This window comes from Eupeodes corollae, chromosome 2, assembly GCF_945859685.1.
Source record: "Eupeodes corollae chromosome 2, idEupCoro1.1, whole genome shotgun sequence".
In the NCBI taxonomy this organism is placed as follows: domain Eukaryota; kingdom Metazoa; phylum Arthropoda; class Insecta; order Diptera; family Syrphidae; genus Eupeodes; species Eupeodes corollae.
The window spans coordinates 30,649,001-30,668,602 of record NC_079148.1 but is presented as its reverse complement, the minus strand read 5'-3'; the positions used below and the strand labels follow the sequence as shown (position 1 = coordinate 30,668,602).

At 30.9% G+C, this 19,602-nt stretch overlaps 1 protein-coding gene across 2 annotated transcripts in view; it reads right to left on the bottom strand.

The window, feature by feature from the left end:
- Positions 1–19,602, bottom strand: part of LOC129944083 (voltage-gated potassium channel subunit beta-2) — a 98,329-nt gene that overhangs the window by 4,862 nt on the left and 73,865 nt on the right. The window contains exons 2-5 of one of the 2 annotated variants that reach the window (XM_056053256.1): positions 13,421–13,991; positions 2,168–2,214; positions 1,234–1,552; positions 110–237 (exon numbers count right to left, since the gene is read on the bottom strand). In XM_056053256.1, coding sequence (XP_055909231.1) covers positions 110–237; positions 1,234–1,552; positions 2,168–2,214; positions 13,421–13,599 — 673 coding nt within the window. In that variant the 5' untranslated portion in view covers positions 13,600–13,991. Of the gene's footprint in view, positions 1–109; positions 238–1,233; positions 1,553–2,143; positions 2,215–13,420; positions 13,992–19,602 lie in introns of both variants that reach the window. The other variant, XM_056053255.1, reaches the window with a different exon arrangement.

Here is a 19,602-nt window from a genome sequence, read left to right as displayed (position 1 = left end):
TTATTTTTATTTGTATGTTTTTTTTTTTGCTGCTTTTGAAAAGTCATTATCACTGAAGTGGTAAAATGGAAGTGGATAAGTGAAAGTTGGAAAAGGAATATATATTTACCCTCCATTGGACACATAGCATCGGCTTTGTGGATAATCACGATGTCAATATAAGCCAATTGTAATCTCTGCAAACTAGCCTTGACGCACTCTATAATATGCTTCCTCGATAGACCACGCTCTTCAGATCTGTAAAAGCAAACATTGATGGAAAATAAAACCATATTTTTTTATCGAGTTTACTATATAAAAGAATTAAATATTTGTAAGGATAGTTTAAGACTGTAAAGTTGCTTTTTGTTATAAGGTCTGCTGGAGTGATATTTCGGCCAATTTTGTGAAACTAGATTATGTTTGTGTTTTAAATGAGTTTTTGTTTTTGAAATACAGAAATAAGTACAGTTTTTACTTGTAGAATTCTTAGAACGTTTTTTATTACAAACGTTAAAATGTCAATTTGGTAAAGTGGTTTGTTAATCTTCTTACTTTTTAATTCTTTTCTATTCTATTCTATTCTATTCTATTCTATTCTATTCTATTCTATTCTATTCTATTCTATTCTATTCTATTCTATTCTATTCTATTCTATTCTATTCTATTCTATTCTATTCTATTCTATTCTATTCTATTCTATTCTATTCTATTCTATTCTATTCTATTCTATTCTATTCTATTCTATTCTATTCTATTCTATTCTATTCTATTCTATTCTATTCTATTCTATTCTATTCTATTCTATTCTATTCTATTCTATTCTATTCTATTCTATTCTATTCTATTCTATTCTATTCTATTCTATTCTATTCTATTCTATTCTATTCTATTCTATTCTATTCTATTCTATTCTATTCTATTCTATTCTATTCTATTCTATTCTATTCTATTCTATTCTATTCTATTCTATTCTATTCTATTCTATTCTATTCTATTCTATTCTATTCTATTATATTATATTATATTATATTATATTATATTATATTATATTATATTATATTATACTATATTATATTTTATTTTATTTTATTCTATTCTGTTTTATTACTATATTGAATGTCTCCAATTTGTAAAGAGTAATATTGAGTATTTTAAAGCATTCGTGTTGTGCTGCTTATGAAAGAATATCTGCACTTGACAATACATCGAAGGGATTTGTTTCTTATTAACGACTAATAATAATATACTCACTTTGTACTCCAGTAAACTTTTGTTGTAATCACATATGCTGTTCTCTTCCAACCGGTTCTTTGAAGTATTTTACCAATTTCCGTTTCCGAATGCGCTTCAGATATATCAAATAAATTTATACCGCTTTCAATGGCAAGTTTAAGTATTGATTCGGCCTGTTCATCACTGACCCCGGGTGAAAAGACTGGCCACGTGCCCAGACCCACATTTGAGACACGTAGACCGCTCTTTCCAAGGTTTTTGTACCGCAAACCCGGTGTCGGAGTTGAACCATGACGTAATGGTAATGCTGAATTCGATCCCAAACTTATTGAACGCCCTAAATTTTAAAAAAGAAAACATATAAAATTCAATAAGTTTGCTAACGAGTATCATTCATGATTTCTTTTTAATTTAAAAAAGAAAAAACTAATTGCAAGGGAAACGGTTTCTAGTTTTTTTTTTGTCGGCAGGAAATGTTAAATGATTTTTGAAATAAATCCGTTGGGGAATAATGGGTATCATTTATTCTAAAGTCCAGTTTTCTTTCCGGAAAGCTAATGAATTTGATGAACATTTTAATGAAATGTGGGTCTTTCTAAACAAATTTTTATATAGCTTTTTGATAGCTTTACTTTTTTACACGATTAAGGGTAAAGTACGAAATGAAAAATGAACTTTTAAGGATTTCCCAAAATTTGTATACATTCACTGCCGAAGTGATTTTTTTCTTTTTATATTCGGTAATATTTTACTAAAAGCATCCATTATATTTTATTAGGTATAAAGAGTTATGTGTATGCAAAAAGCTGAATAGTTCACACTAGCGCAAATAAAAATTTAAACAAAATATTATAAGGTTCGCAAATCTACTCTAAGTTTAAGGATTATTTATCTCCGTTTTTTTGTGTGTGTGAAAATTTAAAGATACCGAAATCAAGATGACCTCCCGTACCACTGAACTCCTCCATGCAATCTAATGACGCTATTGGGGCCCGGCACCTGAAATGACAAGAAATTACGTATTTTTTTAATCAACATTGAAAAGGTGATATTATTTATTATATTATGTATATGTATTTTTTAATTATTGTCAACAGCTGTGCTTATATAGTAATTAATGAAGGTAATTAAAATTGATATTTTGGAACATTTTTAAAACGTGTAACAAATTATTTATAATTCAAATATTCAAATGGATTCAAAAAACTTACCTAAATAGTTAGACAAAATAACACCTTAGGTTTTGTTGCATTTGCGTGACGAATACAATTATCATTTCAAAATGTTTTAATAATTTATTTAAATTTAATTAAATATGAAATGGGTTTTATGCAATTAGTAATAGGTTATCCATTTTGTCACATCTGTCAGACTAAGTGGTAAAACCAATTGTTTTTTCAGTTGGAATTCTGACATTTACATAAATGTATCGCTTGACTATCGCACACTCTTACTTTACCAAAATGTCATATCAGTAAATGCTTTGAGAATAGCTGCCAATGACAATAGTCAAATAAATTGTTTTTCAATAGAAGGTTTCATTTTGAGTAGCAAGCTAATTAGAAAGTTGTTATATTTTGAATTTTGACAGGTTAAAACTACGTCATTGCAATAATTGCTAAGTTCACTTCACCTACAGTAATAAATTGCTTTAAAATTTAATGAAAACATATGTTGCTGCAACCGAAGCTTCGCGAAGCCCTGGCGGGCGTTCATTTTACTGATATTGTTTTCCATCGTTAATGGACATTTTAAAAATGATGTGACTATCAAATCATATTCAAAATCATAATCTTTTATTGGAAACCCCTCAACATTAAAATAAAATGGCAGAAATCGTCAGATTGTCGACATCTGAGAATTTGTAACGTCGCACACTGGGGCCATTTGTATGAAGAGCGTGTTCAAAATGAAAAATTGAGAATAACGGTTTCCTGCAATTTTTTTTTTTTTGTTGCAGAGTTCTATTAATCTGTTAAAGTTTGAAGGTCGGCGAGGGAAACAAGCGGTGTTTTGGTAAATAAAAAGATCTGTTGTGCTCTAATCGGTCAATTAAAAGTAAACAAAAAACAAGTTTCAGTGGTTTTTAGAAAAAAGAAAAAAATGTCATCGATTAATAAAAGTTAGTAGATAAGGAAAAAGTGTTGGAAGTTTTTTAATTAATTCTATAAGAAACAAGGCTGTGGAGGTTGAAAAAAATCTTTTTTTTTCAGATTCTTCATTAGAAATTGTAATTAAAAAAAAGTTTTAGTGGATAAATTTATAAGTAGTAATGACAAAGATTTCGGTAAAAAATTTGATCACATTGTTGACTTTGTTATGGAAATAACGACTTGTCCTACTGAAAATAGAAGCAAAATTAAAACGGAGCTCCGAAACTTCAAGACCCAGCTACGTAGTAAGTGGGTAATGTATTCTAAGCACAATGAACGACTTGTAGCAAATGAAAAGTTGTGTGTTCAAAAAATCATGTGTTCCTTGCGTGGGGATGGGAAGACGTACGTTAGAGTTTGAGGAGTGCAGTGATCAAACTAAACGTAGAAAAACGGCTAGTTTGCGTTCTGAGATTCCTGCAAATGCTTTGGCTTTTGCTGCTCAGATGTCTTTTAGGGCTTTAGGTAAAAGAAGCAGAAGTTATTAAGAAAGTTGCAGAGTCACATACCTACGCAAAAGATTGCCTTGATTTAAATATTAATTCAAAAATAAAAAATTGTCGCCACGAGAAGCACTTTCAATGATCATTGAAGCTCAACTGTCAAGAAAGCAATACGACACCATCAGGAACTTTGCAAAAGATCTGTTTCCATCATATAAAATGATCCAGGCAGAAAAGTCTTTATGCTATCCTAATAATGTTTCTGTTAGTGAAACTAAAGCTGAGGTGTCTCTTCAGTCGCTGCTTGGTCACACAGCCAATTGCTTACTTAATTCTCAGCAAAATATTTTCGAATTATGCACTGTAAATCCATCTGACGAGTTTGTTTTAATTTCAAAATGGGGGTTTGATGGAAGTTCCAGCCATACGCAGTACAAACAAAAGTTTATATCTGAATTTACCTTTACGGTTAGTATTAAATAAATCGAATGAGATGCCAGTTGTCTTGCGGCAAAACCCCAGACCTTCCTCACCCAGATTTTGCAGGCCCATTAATCTTGAATACGCAAAAGAAACAGATGAACTTGTTAAGGAAAAAAAAAGAGAAAATTGATGGCGAAATCAGGAACTTAATAAGTTCATTAGTTTATTTAAATGGAAGTTCATATAAAGTCAATCACAAACCCATATTTACCATTGTTGATGGAAAAATATCAAATGTCTCTCATTGTAGACAAACCAAAGACTGGTTTAGGAAATAGCAATGACGGAAACGTAGCTCAAAAGTTTTTTCAAAATTATGAAACGTTTGCAAAAGTAACAGGAGTGAATCATGAGCTTATCAGACGATTTATATGATACTACAAGCCATATCAAGCGGCTTTAGTATCAACTCTGAAAAGTTCAAAAATTACTGCCGAGACACTGCTCGTTTCCAGAGCTGTAAAAAATGCAATCATTTTTGTATTGCAGTTAAATGATTGAAAAGACTTACATTTTGAATAATTTGACTTCATATCAGTACTTAACTTCGAAAAAAAAATCACAGTTAATTTTGAAGTCTTTTGTAAAAAAATCATTTAGAGCAGTTAAAAGACTTAAAGTCAAAAGAATGCATTAATTTTTACTGCTTGCATTCTTGTAAGTCTTTTAAAAGTCTTTTACATTCTTTGCACTCATTAAGTCTTTTGATTGCATTCAGTGTAATGCAGTCATTTGAATGCTTTGAAGTCTTTTTACTGCTTAAATATAAAGTCTTTAAAAATGGATTCAGTGGCTTTTTCTATAATTGCTGGTCGAATAGAGTCCTTCAGGCGAAAGTGAAACCTGAAAATTCAGAGGAAAATACTTCGAGACGCTTGTAATCCACTCGACTTAGATGATATAACGTATGTATAGTGACATTGAATTTAATTGTTTTTATGTTTTAAAAACAAAATCTTACAGAGTTCAAAGAAATTTCCGACTGAACAAACCAGCATTCAAATATGTATGGAATGAACTGGAACATGAGCTTAATTAAGGACTGTTTTCATGCGCAATAACTTCCATTAGCCGGCTCGTGGCTGTCATAAGATTCTTGGTGGATACTAACTTGGTGTTGGTAACGAATATGAGGTTGGCATGGCACAGTCCACATTTTCTTCAACACTCAAAACTGTGTTGAATGTAATGGAAAGAAAACTCTGTCCTGTGTGGCTACAAATCCCGATGAGCGAGTCGGACAAAAATTAATGCGAAAAGAGACTTCTATGCAAAGCCGAGTTTCCGAGGCGTCATTATGTGTGTCGATGGAACACATATAAATATAATTGCCCCACCCGAAGAAAATGATAATGACTCCATATCGTTGTGCTGAAGCTGGAAGTGCAATGAGCACATACAATAGTAGACACAGCAAAACACGGAATGTTGTGGAAAGAACTACAGGAGTTTTGAAAAACAGATTTTGGTCCATACTGGGTGCACGTCAACTACATTACAGTCCACAAAAAGCAGCACAGATTATCAATGTGGTTTGTGCGTTGCTTAATATCTGTATACATTATCTTGTCCTGGACTACACGAATATTCCTCACTTTGATATTGAGGACCAAGAAGGATCACAAGAAAATATCGGCATTGATGATTCGAGTTGTTACACAAAATGTTGCAAACGCTATGAGGGATAACATTTGGAACACATTTGTTTAGAAAAATAAAAATTGAAAATAAAAAAATTACTTTCACAGTCCACAGAATCTTAAATCTAATCTTATTTTAAAGCTTTCACAGCATGGCCATAGAAACTTTTTCAAAATGCATCAAATTCTTTTTTTAAAACCTTAAAATAATTCAGGTTGTGGCGATTTAGCTTCTCCTCTTCCATTTGCAGTATTTTAAGCTTTATTTCAACTTTTTTTTTTTTGCAGAAGCTCTTCTTGTATTTTGTTGTGTCTTCGTGATTCTTCAATTTGTGTTTTTTTTCATGTCACCCAATCTGTCTATTCCTCTGTATATTCTCTTTGTGTTTGCAGTAATAGTTTTATTTGTTCCTCGTAATACTTCTCTGTTTTTGAATAAAAATTGTTTTGCCATTCAATTTGCTTCCCGAAGAGGTTCGCAGTATCGTTTAAGGCAGTTGAAGACTGATTTTTCCGATATGTGTCACGATCACTTATATATTTTCCATCAACTTATAAAATATAATAAGTCCATACAAATTGTAAAATAAATCAGTAAACAATTTAATTCGATTGTTCAAAAATTTTGCACTTTATATAAATAATCCCAATTATCAATACAAGTATGTAATGCATATTAAAGCCAAAAGAAAAAACGTCTCATTTCCTTTGAGTAATGAAAATCCTATTACTATGCTGGTCCTGAGAGCACCATCAGTATGAACAATTTAATATGTAAATTGTTGTCTGAGAGAGTTAACTCTTAAAGCAAAATGAAAGCCAGATAATGAGGTATTGGATTGGGGTCTTTTCAACAACAAACAAATAATACGTTCGTGAAAAATGTTATGCGGTGTATATGTATTTGTTTACACATACAAAAATATATATAAAATGTGACTTGTATCCTTTTTGCATTTTAATCGAATTTTTCAATTGATATTTTTTTTAATATTAATTTACATTAATTAGTCTTTGTGGGGAATTTAATAAACTGGTATATTCTATAAATGGGATAATGCTTATCTATCAATATACGAAATTGATTTATTTTGAGAAAGTTTTTTAAATAAAATGCTAAGTTGCACTTTTAACAAAAAAATGTCAATTTCACTTGTGAAACTTTGCTTTCCTAAAAACTAAGAAAAATAAGTTCTGTTTTATGTCAAGAATTCGTCGTTTTAAGAAAAATGATGTGTACTGTAAAGAGAAAGTCTAATTACAAATTCAAAAATGAATTCTTAATATTTTCCATTACGGATTGGACTACCGAAACCAATATTGAAGTAGTTTAAAACTTTTCCCAAAGTTAAGTTAAAAATTAAGTAAAGCACAATTTGTGATGCAAAAGAAAAAGGGCGGAATTGGTGCAATATTTTAGTTGTATGATAATAAGGTGCCAGTTCTAGCCATCATTGGTTTTCGTAATTTGTGTTTATTCAATTTTGACTTAACTTCATTTTTAGAAGTGCTAATTATATTCTGTCATGCAAGGGGTCTTAGGTTCAATCCCTGCCTGTGCCACCTTAATTTAAAAAAAAATCATTTTCGCGGGTACTGCCTCTTGCGAGGAAATGACAAATCCTTCAAGAGTAATTCTTGTCATGAAAAAGTGCTTTCTCAAACTAGCCGTTCGGATCCGGCCTTAAATTGTAGGTCCCCTCCATTCCTGACAACATTACTCGCACACAGGAATGGTTGAGAGTTGTAAGTCAATAGGCCCTGGTTCACAACGGACTGTTGCGCCACCCAATTTATTTATTTAATTATATTCATAGTTTGATTTTTAATTTACATTAATTAATATAACTAATATTAAATTTTTTTCCTATTTTTCTAGCGTGAGTAAACTTTATTGTGTTTGTATCCCATTGAAATAACTAAGATCATTTGTATATTTTTTGTGTTAATAAAGTTCCCCTGAAGAAGGCAGCAACCCCTGTAGAAACGTTGGGAAAGTTAATGTAACTTAATTGTTTCATTGCGAAAATTACAGTGACCAAAAAAGCCGACGGAAAACTATACTTCCACTAATCACAATTATTACACAAATTGGTCAACAAATAAACTAAATCATTGGTTTTCATCATTGGAAATTTTGATTTGAGGTTTCAAAGCTACTTAGAGAACAAAATTTGCTATGTTTGGTGTCGACAGGAACGAACTGTACCCTGCCGTGTTGACTTTTAGTATGCCTGTCAAACTGATACGACTTATCAGGATGACATTGGTGAATTCTCGTTGCTGCGTCAAAATTGAAAGAGACTCAACCGAAACTACCAAAGGACTTCGACAAGGGGATGCGCTGTCATTTAGCTGCTTCAATATTGTTTTTGAGAGAGTGGTGCGAAACACCAAAGTCATCGCAAATGTCACTATCTTTTAATCTTTTAATCCGACAATATCTTGGACATGCAGATGACTTCGGCAAAATGGGAAGAACCAAAAGAGCAGTTACAAGTACCATTTACTGTATCGAGTCCATTGATAGGTAAAACACACTGCTGTTAACTCTGCAAACGATACAGCGCTTAAATCAAACGTAGAACTACTCTTGCTAATCGCTGTTTCTTTGGCCAAAGTAAGGAATTGAGCAATAAGGCCCTATCGCAAAGTACCAAGGAGTACAAAGCCTTGACCATCCCAATCTTAATGTATGGCTTAGAAGCATGGATTTTTTTCCGAAGGATCCCTTGATATCTTCTAGAGGAAGATCTACTTACGATATATAGACCTGTTTATGACGACAGCCAAAAAAATAATCTAGCGGATAGGATAAAAATCAGCTGCAGATGTGGAAGTTATGATCAAAAATGTTTCACTGAATCGGATTTCAAAAAACTTCGTTTTGACGGTGGTGTTTACCAAAAAGTTTGATTTCTTCCGTATTAATTGCCATAATGAACTGGTAAAGCCCATTATTTAAAGAAAAAATGTCAAACTTTATTTTAAAAATAAAACAAAATTAATACAAGGACCCAGGTCTGAGAATTTCGATTTTTGCGAAACCATTTATTTCTTCCTGGAAATTTTTGTTCAACATTGAACTCAATTTTCTTGAAAACATCACACAAAAAACAATATAGTTTCATGATATTTTAAATTATATGATAATAGCTTAATACAAAATAAAGAAAAGGATAGGGGATAGTCCTTTATTTTTTTTATTTTTCGCTAAAAGTAGGGCAGGTAGAAATAAAAAAGGTGTTATATTTAAAGTTTTTTTTTTTTTGCTGTGTATTGCGTAATTTTGTATTATCTGGCTTATTAGAATAACATCTCTTACTTGAATCTATACAAATAAAAGATTATGTAAAAAAAGTCAGTATTGAGTTATTGAGCATTTGTGCAAGGTGTTTAAGAAAAATGTTTACTCCTTGATCAACCAAGAAGTGAAAGTGATGATGATGAATTCAATACATTAAAATGAATTCAAAAGAAATTCCTTACTCGGTGTTGTCAACTATTATGGGAAGACCATGAAAGAGTTTTTACGAATGCTGTGATTGAGCTAAAAGGTATAAGAGGCACGAAATTAGAAATATATTTCCTCAAGAAAAGATAAACTATGCAGCAACATCAGATTGTTTTTTCCTGCTCTCAATGTGATCCGGACAAGGCTCTTGCATTATTTAACAAGCAGAATTGTCGAAACGCCAATATTAAGTATTGATACATGCCATGCCATTAAGGCAAGATTTTACTAAAAAAACTTTTATTTAAATATAACATCAAATGCCTCTAATTTTCTAAAAATGTCAATAACTGTTTTTCTAATAATTTTTTCTTGACCAAATTTTGACCAAACTTGTATAAGACTAATCTTAAAAAATTAGAAATTCGTAATATTTCATTAAGATTCGCTTAGTAGTTCAGATTTTATAGACTTTTTTCCGCCCTTCCATATAAATTTATTTTAGTTTTATAATTATTTTTTTCAACCAAATTTTGACCAAATATGTATAAGACTAATCTAAACATGTTTGCCAAATTTCATTTAAATCTGTTGAACCGTTCAGATTAAATAGACTTTTTTCCGCTCTCCCATACAGCCTGAATCACTGTGCGCCGCTAGCTTGGTATTCGAAGCTGGATCTATTAATTGAGGCTCAAGTGCAGGCTGAAACGCCAATTTTCAGTGTCAAAAATATACTGCAGTTAATTTCTTAAAATAAATGCAAATTTTGGTTGTTAGTTTTTGAAAGTCATCAAAAAATAATTTTGAATCCTTCACAATAATATCACAAGGCTTACATTATTCATAAAATGAAGGACAATCATATTATGATTTATTTCTTAAAAGTGATGTTACAATTTAAAGCAATAAAGGTTCTCAAAAGTGACAAATTTTTGAAATCACACTGAACTGTATCTTGAGCTTGTAAGGGGCCGGTTATAGAAGCTATTAGTAAAATCAATCAGTAAAATCTGAAACAGTAAATTTACGTCATTAAATGATGTTTTCTTTTGATCATAACATGTTGCTTTCATCAGTAAATTTTGTAATGATGTGATCGGAACAGTACAAAATTGGAATACCATAAGTAAAACGAACTGTTTTTGTTTGGCTTTTGGCAGTCAGCTGTTTAGTTAAATGAAATTTCATCATTAAACAAATTAACCGGCCCCTAAGGGAACACAATGTTGTGTCTCATATTCTCATATTCTTGTAGTACTTCTAGTATCTGAGTAAATTCTTAAAACAGGTATGTATTACTGAGAGAATACTGATACTGGGTAATTACCTCTTGCTTTAATGTTCCCAGTTACATGGGCATGAAAGGGCATGATAATGTCCAGCCAAGTTCTGGTATCTATTTACAGGAACAATATCTCAGCCGGTTTTTAACCTCCCTTATATTACAGAAGCAATACCCTACCAAATTTCAGTTCGGTAGACAAAAGAGCTAAAGCTTAAACCGCAACAATCGCAAAAAAAACGACACTGACTGACTGAGCAATTATCAAAATCATTAAGCCCGTCTCGACATCACAGAATCTTGAAATTTCGCACGATGGTTGGTCTGGATTTGCAGGAAAATGAAAATCTAAAAATTGGGATTTTCAATGAAGGGGCGTGGTATCCACCCACAAAAATATGAGATAAAAATAAGTGTTGTAGAATAATGAAATTTACTAGAGTGATAGGTGTGCATTTATACACTCAGAGGGTGTGACATCTTTTCACTTTCTTAAAAGCGGTATGAGTTGAAACTATTATTTCTAAATGTTGTAGAACAATGAAGTCAATCCGAGTGTTTTAAGGAAGGTTGATGTTTATTTCATAAATAGACTAAGATCGACAATTTGAGGTTGTACATCAAAGCAGCTTATCGTATCCATCAACTTTTCTTGTATTTGGTATCACTTTTATGAATAATAAACAATAAAATATTGTTTTATTAATAAAACTACGAAATTACACTCTCAAGAGGCGTGGTATCGTCCACTTTTTATGTATATGTATATCGCTTACAAGGAACACTTCTCATGCTTGTATAATCATAAAATTTAACAGAGGTAAGGGAGGGACTTATATTTAAAAGCAAAACTTTAAAATTGGAGATTGTACTTTTGGAACCACTTTTATAATTGTAGAAAAACTTTTCTATTATGAATCTTCATAAGTCTGCAAAAATAATACATTAATTTGGAGAGAATTAAGACAGCTTTATTTAAACGAATCTAATACTTAACAGAATTTCTCTTAGTTTGAAGTGGGATGTATGGTTTAGGTTTTTAGGTTTTTTTGAAAACAAATTGTGGGCCTTTAATTAAGCTCATGTACTTATTTCTCTCAAAAATTTTGAGTTTTTAGGAAGTTTTAAGGACTTAAAAATAAATTTCTAAACCAAAGTTCAACTTTGTGGAAATGTTCTCAAAGAAATTCCAGTTTTAAGATTTTAGATTAAAGATTAAACATTTTATTTCTTAAAATCCAAATAAATACAATAAGAAAGAAAAGAAATAATTGAAAAAAATATTTTTATAAAAAATTAAGTTATTGTCACTCTAAAAAAAAATTTACATTTATTAATTAAAATGGGTGGGGTGACCCTTAAAAGAAAATTTAAAAAAGAAAGTTAAAACATCATACATTTTTGTAATGCATACAAAAATTAAAATAAATTGAAGTTAAACATTTCAAGAAAACATCAGGCAGAATCATTTACAAAAAATTCAATACTTTCATTATCAAGGAGCCAATATTTAACTTGTTTCATAAATAACAAATGAGAAGTTTGCATCCTGATAGAATGGGGGAGTCTATTAAATATCAGACATGAGGAAACATTATAAAAATTTCTAAATGCGGTTGTTCGATATACCGGTATAGAAACTTGGATTAAAAAATCATTCTAGAATCAATTATTAATCCCAAATACTTGAATTCATTAACTATTTTTAATTTAAAGAATTTATCACTACAGCTCATGAAATACGTAAAAGTTATGGAAGTAACCATAGGATTACAGGTGCACTTAAAAAGCTTGAATTTTGGACACTCAGTAGCATGGAAAAAGAGATCAGCATCAACAATCTTTTGGTCAGACAGACTGAAAAACATTATCTTGCTTTTAGAACTAATTATCAATTTGTGCTCTGCAAACCAGCAATTCTGCAAATTCTTAACAAGCTGAGATCCCAGTTTATATCCGATATAAGATTCAGACAACTATCTGTACCATACGAAAAACCAACATCATCTGCAAAGGCTGTCAAACTGAAATAAAGAATTAATGTATACCAAAAAAAGTATTGGTCCTAAAACCGAACCTTTTGGATCTCCCAAATCGAATGTCTTTATATCACTCCTAATACCATCAAATTTCACTCTTTGGGTTCTTAAATTTAAATAAAATCTTAACCAATCACTAATGCATCCTCGAAACCCAGCACTTTCAAGTTTGCTAATCAAAATTTCGTGATTAACCATGTCAAAGGCTTTTGATATGTCAACAAACAATCCGGCTGTATTCTTTTTTTCTATCAAGACTTACAAATATTTGAGAACAGAAATGTAATAATACATCTTCGGTTGATTTTTTGCTTTGAAAACCAAACTGAACATCACTGAAAAATTTAGTTTTCTTTAAAAAGCTCACCATTCTATTAAATAAGGAATGTAATTCTTATTAACTTCTTTAAAATTATTTTTTGATTCTATTTCTAGACCAAACAATATTATTTTGGGTTTGTTAGAGCACTGCCACATGAGGCTGCAAAAAGTTAAAAAATAATTCGGTGAATTCTGAAGTTCTTCAAAACATAATTTAGCAGCAAACAAATTTGTTTCAATCTCTCCATTCAGATTTTTAAGACATCCCAAAAAAAAGTCAATTTAAAACCTAAAACGGTTGGTTTATTTAAATGATTAAAAATTCGGATTTATTTCAGAGAAAAATACTAAAACAATTTTTTTTAAAAACAACTTTTTCAAAAGTACCTGTAAATAGTGACAGGATTGGATTCCTCACTTGTGTTATCCATATTATTATTATTGTCATTATTGACAACACCTGCAGCTGCTATTGCTATCGTCGATGCGGTTGCAGTTGTGGGTGTTGATACTGTTGTCGTGCTACCGTTAGCAATTCCTCCAATATTGTACAAAACCAAGGACATTTTGGTTTTTAGGCCAACTATACATCCAAGCAGGCAGTAAGCTGAGTTTTTATATTTACGTTGAACCGTTTTGTGTTATTTTATATTTGTTTGTTTTTGTTTTTTGTATAAAATTTAATTTAATTTTTGTAATTTTATTAGAATTATGTATATTTTTAAAATTATTTTTTTTTATTATTAATTATTATATAGCGTTGTGTAGAAATATCGAAAATTATTTTAGTTGAAAAACGCGTTTTGTAGAAAATGCTTAGGTTTTTAAATACTCTTTATTTTAATTTTATTAACTATGTGACGGATGTATTTTTTTTTTGGTTAAAGAATTTTATTTTCAATAGATTTCTATGTTTTGCTAAGAGTTTTATTTTAAGTTAAGGCGAAAAAGTAGGTCGCTATAAAATTTCAAAATGTAAATAAACAACAAATATTTCCACGTATGAAATACAGATGGTGTGGGTCCACATAAATTGTGAGCGATAGTGTGGGGAGGTATTTTTCGTAGAAATATATCCAAAGCATCAAAATTAACAAGAGATATTGTTTTAAAATTAATTCATATTATTTTCAAACACATTCTCTTGAGAAATTAAAAACAAACAAAACAAAAGTAGCTTTTGTTTTATTATGTTTTACAATCCCTTAAGCATTTTATATGTATACTTGTATAATGAAAATTTAATTAAAATTGAAACAATAACAAAGAGAATAATCAAAACACAATAATAAAACCACTCGATAAAAGAGTAGCACATTTTAAAACCCTATTGTGGCGGTTGAAAAGTCATAACAACAATAATATTGAAAGGCCCATGTCAAATAAAATAAAGGAAATATATTTTATAAAAGCTGTGGAACAATAATATGAAATACATTCATATTCAGTCGACATGACGACCGCAACGCGACGCGACGAATGGCGACGTCGATGAACGGTAACAACGTTATTATGTCACTTCAATGATTTCATTCAATTGGTTTAATGGCATAATTTTTATTGTCACCAGAGAAGACAAGTAGGCACATTTGTTTGGCATATTTATAAAGGGTTTTAATGCCAATTAGTATTGGGGTGCAAATATTGATTTATAACACTGAGATTTATTTTATTTATAAATAAACATTGTATGTACTTACATACGTATTGGGAAATAATGACAAATATTAATTTAAAAAATACATTTTGAAAAGCAATGTTCCATTAATTGAAACGTGGAAAATTTTTATTTGATTGGTTTCCACTTTGTGGCAAAAATGTTACTTTTAACTGAGGACTGGACCAGGAACACAATATGATTCGGTTATGCAGGTCTATTCCAATCACGCCGCAAAAAATTACCAACTTTTAAGCAATGGAGACTCAAGGAGGTGATGAACATTTGAGCCATGAGGCTTATACCGTGAAGTTGTATAAGCAAATATTTTATCTGCAAAAAGGGCAAATATTCAGATTCTTAAGAAGAAACCTTGAAGAAAAGATCGTCAATTTAATATTATTTTCTGAGAAATAAGCATTTTTTATTTTCCTAACAAAAACTGTTGTTGTCTTTGAATCCCTGAAACTCTACTTCAGTTCCATTTTATATTATTTTTGATGAACTTAAGTGTCAATGAGCCCAACCATTACACCGGGGCGTAACGCATATATGAACACTAATGCTGGTTATATTTTAAATCATATTTATTAAAATTAAACAGTGTCCAGGAAGAACATTTCCACTGTTTACAGTCAAATATTTCTTTTTCAAAAAGTCCCATAGCAAGGCAATAAAACAGCTACAATTTATCTTCTTTGAAGACTTGTAGCAACTATATAATTCGCAGTTGTTCTGTGTATCTCGGATTATATGGAATCTAGATTTATTCGGGAAAATATCGAGCCCTTCCCGCCATTTTATCGTAAGCGACATTTTCAATAAAAAAGAAAACTTAATTATTAAAATTTGCTGATAACACATAGAACCTTGGAGGCTGTTGCTATTTCTTAACTTAAGGATAATTACTAATTTTCAATACTGACTATGGGTACAAGTTGTTTCAAGGACCAGCAGTAAGCTTTTGATTTGTCGTTTACGATAAAATTAGTTTTGGCGCTTACAATAAATTTGCGGGAAGGGCTCGATATGCGTCAAGGCAAGGTGTAATGGTCATTTTCTGATGAGCCCAACCATTACACCGGAGCGAAACGCATACATGAAAACTTATGCTGGTTACATTTTAATTCATATTTATTAAAATTAAGTGTTAAGTGCTTTTTTTTTCTTTAAACGTTGATTATCTATAAAATACAAAAACTTTTAAGATCTTAACAAATTGAATAAAACTACTTTTTGAATTTGCTTCAGATGCTCTAGACCTGGGATTTAAACATGAATTTTTGAGAATATTAATATCCCAAAAACAGCTAAAGTGACATTTTTTTAAAAAATAATGGCTAAATGAATGCTTCATATCTATTAACTTAAAATAAAAGTTTTAAATCTTTTGAGAATTGAAGTGAGAAGAGATTGTAAGCAACATGTATTTTGTGATTGCCACAGTATAGTTTCTTCCCAATTTGTATTTTTGCCTTAGTTTGTTTGTTTTTAATTTTTAGAAAAATTGTATGTACCTAAATGCACCTTTCTTATGTTAAGGGTGTGAAACCCACCCCCCCGCTTTCTGATTAAATGTCTGAATCCGCCCTTGATTTCTGCAAACTAGATTATCGTCTTTTTTTCGGTGATACCAAAATAGAAATGCTTCATGGTAAGATGCTTAACATTTACCGTCTTATTTAAAAACGATGTAAAGAGCCTACATAAAGTTATGATGTAGTCTCTATAATGCCTCTTAACGCGAAAATGCTATTTATAAAACTTATGCAAGGTTGCATAGTCCTATAATAAGCTAAACGCGTTTTGAGTTATTGTTATTATTTTGTAAAATAAATAATATCTTTCCAGTTTGGCTCGTTTATTAATGATTTTAATAATTTAAATCGCGTTTTACCAACTTCAAGATGGCGGAAAGTTTATAAAAAAGGTTCAACCCAATGAGCCTAAAAAACGAAGAATTAAAACAAATATATAGATTTTCGAAAGAGAATATCATACAAATAATTGGAATTATCGGTACGGACCAAATCATCGACAATAGAGGAGACCTCATCCTCAAAGATATCCAAGTAATGGCAAATGCAAAAAGATATTGGAGACGGAACGAGGTAAGTTTGTACTAAATGTTCACACTAATTGGAAATTTGTACCCTTTATGATTTGTTCATAGATTCAAGACGATGGAGCAGACATTCACGAATTTAGCCAACCTAAGCTTCGCCAAGAGTGGCAAGAGCATTACCTACCAAAAAACCTTTGTTCATTAAAAAACTTCTTTCTTCTTTTTCGGACCAGCTAAGAACTATGAAGTAGTTTTCTCAAATACGGAAGTTTCTAAAGGTGGTTGGGTCCATTGACTGTACCCACATAAGGATCACAAAAGTAGGTGTCCCACCAGGGCAGTGCTATATAAACAGAAATACATAAATCCTTATAACAATTCATATAATTCTATTAAATAAGATTGTTACAGTTTAAGACGATATAGAGCATTTTGTGCCATAATGTTTTTTACCTCCGGTACGATTAACATAAGAAAGAACACAAAATTAGTCGATTTTAAAAAAATTAAAAGGAGCAGGGTTCTTAGAAGCTTCATCTTTATAAGAACTTCAGCAATAATTCTGTTTGCTATCAATAATTTTCCAACAGTTCTTTAAATTCAAAATGAGTTCCAGTCAAACTTCTTTAAAACGAAACTTCGAGAGAACAAAAAGTTGTTTTATACAAAAATTCGTTGTATAGAAAATGTATTTTATTCAATTTTTAACACTGCAGCTGTTGAAATTTATATGGTGTTTATGTTTTAATTAAAAATATATTAATTTTCAATTGCACTTGAACAGAAAATTTTTGTTTTTGATTTATTATACAAATCATTCAATTAAAAAATGTGAAACTATGCATTATCTGAGGTTTCATCTCTTGTTTCAATAAAATTTTGAAAATTATTAAATGCTATTCCCATATCATTAAAAAATAAATTGGGTAGCGCAACATACCGTTGGGAACCAGGGCCTAGTGACTTACAACTCTCAACCATTCCTGTGTGCGAGTACTTTTGTCAGGAATGGAAGGGATCTACAATTTTAGGCTGAATCCGAACGGCTAATTTGAGAAAGCACTTTTTCATGACAAGAATTACTCTTGAAGGATTTGTCAATTCCTCGCAAGAGGCAGTACCCGCGAAAATTATTTTTTTAAAATTAAAGTGGCACGGCAGGGATTGACCCCAAGATCCCTTGCATGACAGTACAACGCACTAACCATCATGCCACGGGTACTACTCCCATATCATTATCGTTGGGTTTTTTCTATAGGTCCTTAGACCTGTTAAATCCGTTGGGAACCCCTTAAGGGGCATAAGGCCCCTAATACGCCTACGCGCCATCGTGTGTGGTTTCCGGGAGATGTTTGTTAGCACCCTCCAGCTCTTCTTCCTTCTTGTGTGAGCGAATTCAATTGCATTTCTTGGCCTGCAATGCAGTCGTTACTCTTTCGAAGCGTATGTCCAATCCATTGCCACTTACGCCTTCGTGTATAGGTTCATGACCTGTCCTTCTATGAAGGACCCCATTGGATAATCGGTTTGGCCAGAAAATCGTAGGATGAATCGAAGACATCTATTAACGAAGTCATCTATGAAGTAAGCCCATGGAACATCGTAACTAAATGTAATAGGATAATCTTCACTTGATAAAACTCTGGTAGAGTTGCTATTGTTTTCGATTGCTAATGACCTTATCGTTGACAATGGAACTTAGTTTTCATCGTACCAACTATCAAAAGAACCAAAACCCAGTTTTGTTTAAACAATTTACATATTTGAAATATACATTTCTTATATAAAGAAAAAACTATGCTTTCGGGCCAAAAATTTAATTCTTTATAAAGAGAACTACGTTATAAATAAATAACAGTGGCTCATTCGTATGGAATATTTCTTAAGGGAAATGAATTCAAAATGAAAACCACTATAGATAGTAATACGTTATTATATTAAGTTTGTTATAAAGAAGTTTGACTGTATATAGTGGATATCAATTGTTGAGTGTTATCACACTAAATGCCCTTTGCTGATATGTTCGTTAAAAATACTAAAAGGATTTAATTATTTACTTATTTCTTGGTAAAACATAACCAACTTCCAACTAGTCCCATAAAAGTGGGACATAATAATTAGGCTTTTACCGTGACATGTTCTGTTCATGTTCTGTAAGTTTTTATTGAAGCAGTTTGTTGTGAAAACATGAAATTTTTTTTCTAATGTTTTAATAAAAAAAGACTAAAATCTCACTCTTAATTTACTACAACATAATAGTTTTTGCAAACATTGAAAATTACCAAAACTTTCATTTGATTATTATTTTTTCGGTATGAAAAATGTCTAAAAAAGTTATTACAATAATTTCTATATATATACATAGCTATATGTGTCTTGTTAATCTGTATATCTATAAAAAAAAGACGTAACGCCTTTGTGCACACACACTAGGTATTTCCACATTATAGTTCTTTTCAACCGAAATGAAATCTGTAAATAAATAGCAAATCCCTAAAAAAGATCCCATTTGTTTGGCAAAGGCTCTGAAGCAAATTAAAAAGTTTGAGGAATAAATCCGTAACGTTGTTTTTTGTTTGTATAACTAGCTCGACTTAAAAGTACTTCTCAAAGATTTTAAACTTCCCATTCGAAGATATTGGTATAACGTCTGGAATATTAGGAATGAAGACAATTTGAACTGCAATTTCTGATTGAATACTCTTTGAATTTCTTTGAATGACAATTTGAAATAATATTACCAATTATATCACCAATGGGAAGTTATAATCTTAGCCTCTTTTTCCTAAAATATTTTATATTGCATGTAATATTCTTAAAGTTTACCTTTTTCTTTTAGAAAAGTAG